The sequence below is a fragment of the Lycium ferocissimum genome, chromosome 2 (genome assembly GCF_029784015.1).
Source record: "Lycium ferocissimum isolate CSIRO_LF1 chromosome 2, AGI_CSIRO_Lferr_CH_V1, whole genome shotgun sequence".
Taxonomy (NCBI): Eukaryota; Viridiplantae; Streptophyta; class Magnoliopsida; order Solanales; family Solanaceae; genus Lycium; species Lycium ferocissimum.
Genome location: NC_081343.1, coordinates 21,721,072 through 21,726,071, shown reverse-complemented (window position 1 = coordinate 21,726,071; position 5,000 = coordinate 21,721,072). Strand labels below are relative to the sequence as shown.

Here is a 5,000-nt window from a genome sequence, read left to right as displayed (position 1 = left end):
ATTGAGATATCAGGAAACAATATTCTGAATTTATTCATTCGAAGTGAATTCTTAGCCTATTTCTGTATTCTTTCTAGATTCAAAGACTAACCACAAAATAAAAAATAAAATAGATTCATAAGTTCGATACCTTGTATAAAACTCATGTGTGTAAGAAATATTCGATCGCATAGAGTGTACGAATGGGTTGATTAACAATTCACAGATGAAAAAATGGCAAAAAAGAAAGCATTCACTCCTCTTTTCTATCTTGCATCTATAGTATTTTTGCCCTGGTGGATTTCTTTCTCAGTTAATAAATGTCTGGAATCTTGGGTTACTAATTGGTGGAATACTGGGCAATCCGAAATTTTTTTGAATAATATTCAAGAAAAGAGTCTTCTAGAAAAATTCATAGAATTAGAGGAACTCCTCTTCTTGGACGAAATGATCAAGGAATACTCGGAAACACATCTCGAAGAGTTTGGGATAGGAATCCATAAAGAAACGATCCAATTAATCAAGATACAAAATGAGAATCGTATCCATACGATTTTGCACTTCTCGACAAATATCATCTGTTTTATTATTCTAAGCGGGTATTCATTTTTGGGTAATGAAAAACTTGTTATTCTTAACTCTTGGGCTCAGGAATTCCTATATAACTTAAGTGACACAGTAAAAGCTTTTTCTATTCTTTTATTAACTGATTTATGTATCGGATTCCATTCACCCCACGGTTGGGAATTAATGATTGGCTCTATCTATAAAGATTTTGGATTTGTTCATAATGATCAAATTATATCTGGTCTTGTTTCCACCTTTCCAGTCATTCTCGATACAATTTTTAAATATTGGATTTTCCGTTATTTAAATCGTCTGTCTCCGTCACTTGTAGTTATTTATCATTCAATGAATGACTGATAAAGGATCCATTGATATTAATCTAATCCAATTAGAATGCTTGGTACTTTGTAGTTGTACATAAGCAAAGTATTGAAAATCGTATTTACTCTTTCTATTTCTAACCATCGGGAAAATTCATCCTATATTATTCCTAGATTATTCCAGCAAATAGCAGAATCGTGGCTAGGGAACTATACTAGCGACCTACCCAATTTATTGTAGAAATTTTCGCGATCAATGATTGGACCATGCAAACTAGAAATGCTTTTTCTTGGCTAAAGAAACAGATTACTCGATCTATTTCCGTATCGCTCATGATATATATCTTAACTCGGACATCCATTTCAAGTGCATATCCCGTTTTTGCACAGCAGGGTTATGAAAATCCACGAGAAGCGACTGGGCGTATTGTATGTGCCAATTGCCATTTAGCTAATAAGCCCGTGGAGATTGAGGTTCCACAAGCGGTACTTCCTGATACTGTATTTGAAGCAGTTGTTCGAATTCCTTATGATATGCAACTGAAACAGGTTCTTGCTAATGGTAAAAAGGGGGGGTTGAACGTGGGGGCTGTTCTTATTTTACCGGAGGGGTTTGAATTAGCTCCTCCCGATCGTATTTCTCCCGAGATGAAAGAAAAGATTGGCAATTTGTCTTTTCAGAACTATCGCCCCAATAAAAAAAATATTCTTGTGATAGGCCCTGTCCCTGGTAAAAAATATAGTGAAATAACCTTCCCTATTCTTTCCCCGGACCCTGCTACTAAGAAGGATGCTTACTTCTTAAAATATCCTATATACGTAGGCGGGAACAGGGGAAGGGGTCAGATTTATCCCGACGGCAGCAAGAGTAACAATACAGTTTATAATGCTACAGGAGCAGGTATAGTAAGCAAAATCATACGAAAAGAAAAAGGGGGATATGAGATAACCATAACGGATGCGTCGGAGGGACGTCAAGTGGTTGATATTATCCCTCCAGGACCAGAACTTCTTGTTTCCGAGGGCGAATCTATCAAATTTGATCAACCATTAACGAGTAATCCTAATGTAGGCGGATTTGGTCAGGGAGATGCAGAAATAGTACTTCAAGATCCATTACGTGTCCAAGGACTTTTGTTCTTCTTGGCATCTGTTATTTTGGCACAAATCTTTTTGGTTCTTAAAAAGAAACAGTTCGAGAAGGTTCAATTGGCCGAAATGAATTTCTAGATTCGCAGATTTATCGATATCAAGTTCGTAAAAAGAACCAAATTCTTGTTGGCGATTATTTATGATCAAAAAAATGAAATTATGAAAACTCCTTTGTCTTATTTATACTCTTCTTCAAAATCTACATACTATGTGGTACAAGGGATTCCCAGCATCTCGTAGAAAAAGAGTATGTAATGTAGAATTTGAAGAAGAGTATTTGACTTTCATTATTTTGATTTCGTTTTTTTTCATTGGAGTAGTGTGACTATGTTACTATTGACAGATTTCACTGCCATAAGGCCATAAGACGTATCAATAGTTTTCTATTCTAAATAGAAAGAAAGTCAAATTTGTCTAAATACTAGACATAAGGAAGCGGGGGATAAATGCGGGGAACAAAAAATTCTAGGAGGGATTATTTGTCTTCCTAGTCTTCGACACAAGAAAGGGGTGTAGAAAAATCCTTTTTTCTTGTGTCGAAACGAAAGAGTAATGATTCTTGATCCTGTTTGTTAAAAATTCCTAGTCTTGGTTTCTATTTTTCCAGATGTATCAGAAACCCTTTACCTTACCCCCTTACGTATAATATACGACGTGGTGGACAAACAAAAAAAGAGAGGAAATTTTATTAATTAAATAAAACTTCTTCAATCAACTTATCTTATACAAAAATTGATGATGAAATATGAAAACAATAAAAAATAAATAGAGTAATGTAATAGAGAGAGTAAGGTTCTACATTAGATTAGTATAGAAAGGATTTGCACGATATTTAATATATTCTAGCATAGCAGCCAAGAAATTGAGTGATTCCTTCTTTCTTCCAACTTTGAAAGTACCGATAGATACTATCATAGAAAAAGAAGAGGTGGTCTGAATAAATCAATGAAGTGAATTTTTCAAAAACATGATCAGAAAAATGAGAAAAATGGAGTTTTTGAAAAGAAAAAGAAATCCATTTTATCATTTAGACGAAAAAAATATTATGATTCTTAAGAACTCAACGGGCCCTTCCCCTTCGAATCAAACAAACAAAGAAGGGAATCCCGTTGAGTTCTTACGCTTTCATGTTGACAACTCAATTCATTCGATTACTACAGGGATGAACCCAATCCGGAATATGAACCATAAAAGAAAATACCTATTAAACCGATTACAAGAATACCAGCTACAGTACCTATTACCCAAAGAGGAATCCTTCCAGTAGTATCGGCCATTTACCCCACTTCCCTCCAGATTTCATCAAGTGGTCATGCTAGAGACATAAACAGTCATGGATAATTAAATTATGAGATCCTTCCGAATGAGCTAAGAGAATCTTATTTATTCTCTTTCGTTTTCTTAATTGAAGAAATAATTGGAAAATAAAACAGCAAGTACAAAAATGAGTAATAACCCCCAGTAGAGACTGGTACGATTCAATTCAACATTTTGTTCGTTCGGGTTTGATTGTGTCGTAGCTCTATAATTCGGATTAAGTTTATCGTTGGATGAACTGCATTGCTGATATTGATCCCAAAAAAAAGACGGTAGGTACAGCTAGGCCGTGAACAGCCAACCATCGTACTGTAAAAATTGGATAGGTTCGATCTATAGTCATTAGGGCCTCCTAAAACGATCTACTAAATTCATCGAGTTGTTCCAAAGGATCAAAACGGCCAGTTATTAATGGAATTCCTTGTCGGCTCTCTGTAAAATACTCGTTTGGCCGAGGGCTTCCAAACACATCGTAAGCTAAACCGGTGCTGACAAATAACCAACCCGCAATGAATAGGGAAGGTATAGTAATGCTATGAATGACCCAGTATCGAATACTGGTAATAATATCAGCAAACGAACGTTCTCCTGTGCTTCCAGACATGCTGAGCTCCACATATTCTTGTACAGTCAAAGAAGATCGATTCCGTAAAAGATGAGATCAGTAAATGACAATTGACTGAAATTGCATCTTTGTGAGATCGTCAATATTGTACCGAGGGCGTCTTTAGAGTATACCGAATCAGTATAGCTATCCTTCTTCTGACACAGCAACGCAATTTGAATTAGTATCAAAAGTAAGTACTAAATAATTTATTTTTTCCTTTACTTGTTGATGTAAAATCATCTTCCATTCAATAGAAAATTCTTTCAATTCAACGAAAGAGATTCTCATATTCCCACAATTTAAGAAGTTAATGGTCGAGTAAGAAATAAGAGTAGTAGATCATATTCGATGAAAGAAAAAATAGAATAATTGGAATCCATAGTTGTGATGCATTGTTGTGGATCTCGACCCAAAGGTTCTTTCTTGATCTAGCTACAAGGATGGGGCAGTATGGAAAGATAAAATGTGGAACCTAATAGAAATTACTAGTTTTAGAATCTAGTTGGACAAAAAAAAAGATTTTTCAAGCGATTGTGTGATAACTTTTTCCTCTTCTCCATCATTCAAGATATTATGTGAATTAATATATTACTGAATCTAATGAGTTAAACTTAAATTAAAGTAAAAAGAAAAAGTTTTATTTTTATAAGGTAACTGTTCGCTTTAAAATCGAAAATGGATTCGATACAATTCAACAGAATCTAAGAAATGATCAAATTCGAAAATCATTTCTATTTTGATTCTATAAAAATTCAAGTTTCATTTTTGAATGAAGTTAGACAATACAGCTCTTATTAATTTAATAGTTTACCCAAGAGTTACTCAATGAATCGGTTGATTGGAATTCCGGGATGGATAGATGTTACAGATGATGAATCAATTTCTTTTATATGTCTGTCACTTTATCTTTGTTAGTGCTGTCTGCCTATAATGATAGATGAATCAAAAACTTTTCATTCAACTTATTCTTTCAATTGAAATTGAGATTTTTACCTACCCTCCTATTTTGCCAAATTTGAAACTTAGGTAAGTGCTTTTTAAACATATGTATAAAAAGA

At 34.3% G+C, this 5,000-nt stretch overlaps 1 protein-coding gene across 1 annotated transcript in view; it reads left to right on the top strand.

The window, feature by feature from the left end:
- Positions 1-2,863, top strand: part of LOC132033971 (cytochrome f-like) — a 3,253-nt gene extending 390 nt beyond the window's left edge. The window contains exons 1-2 of the mRNA XM_059424162.1: positions 1-856; positions 1,108-2,863. The exon at positions 1-856 is cut by the window's left edge and continues 390 nt beyond it. Coding sequence (XP_059280145.1) covers positions 214-856; positions 1,108-2,096 — 1,632 coding nt within the window. The 5' untranslated portion in view covers positions 1-213 and the 3' untranslated portion in view covers positions 2,097-2,863. The remainder of the gene's footprint in view (positions 857-1,107) is intronic.
- The last annotated feature ends 2,137 nt before the right edge of the window (positions 2,864-5,000 follow it).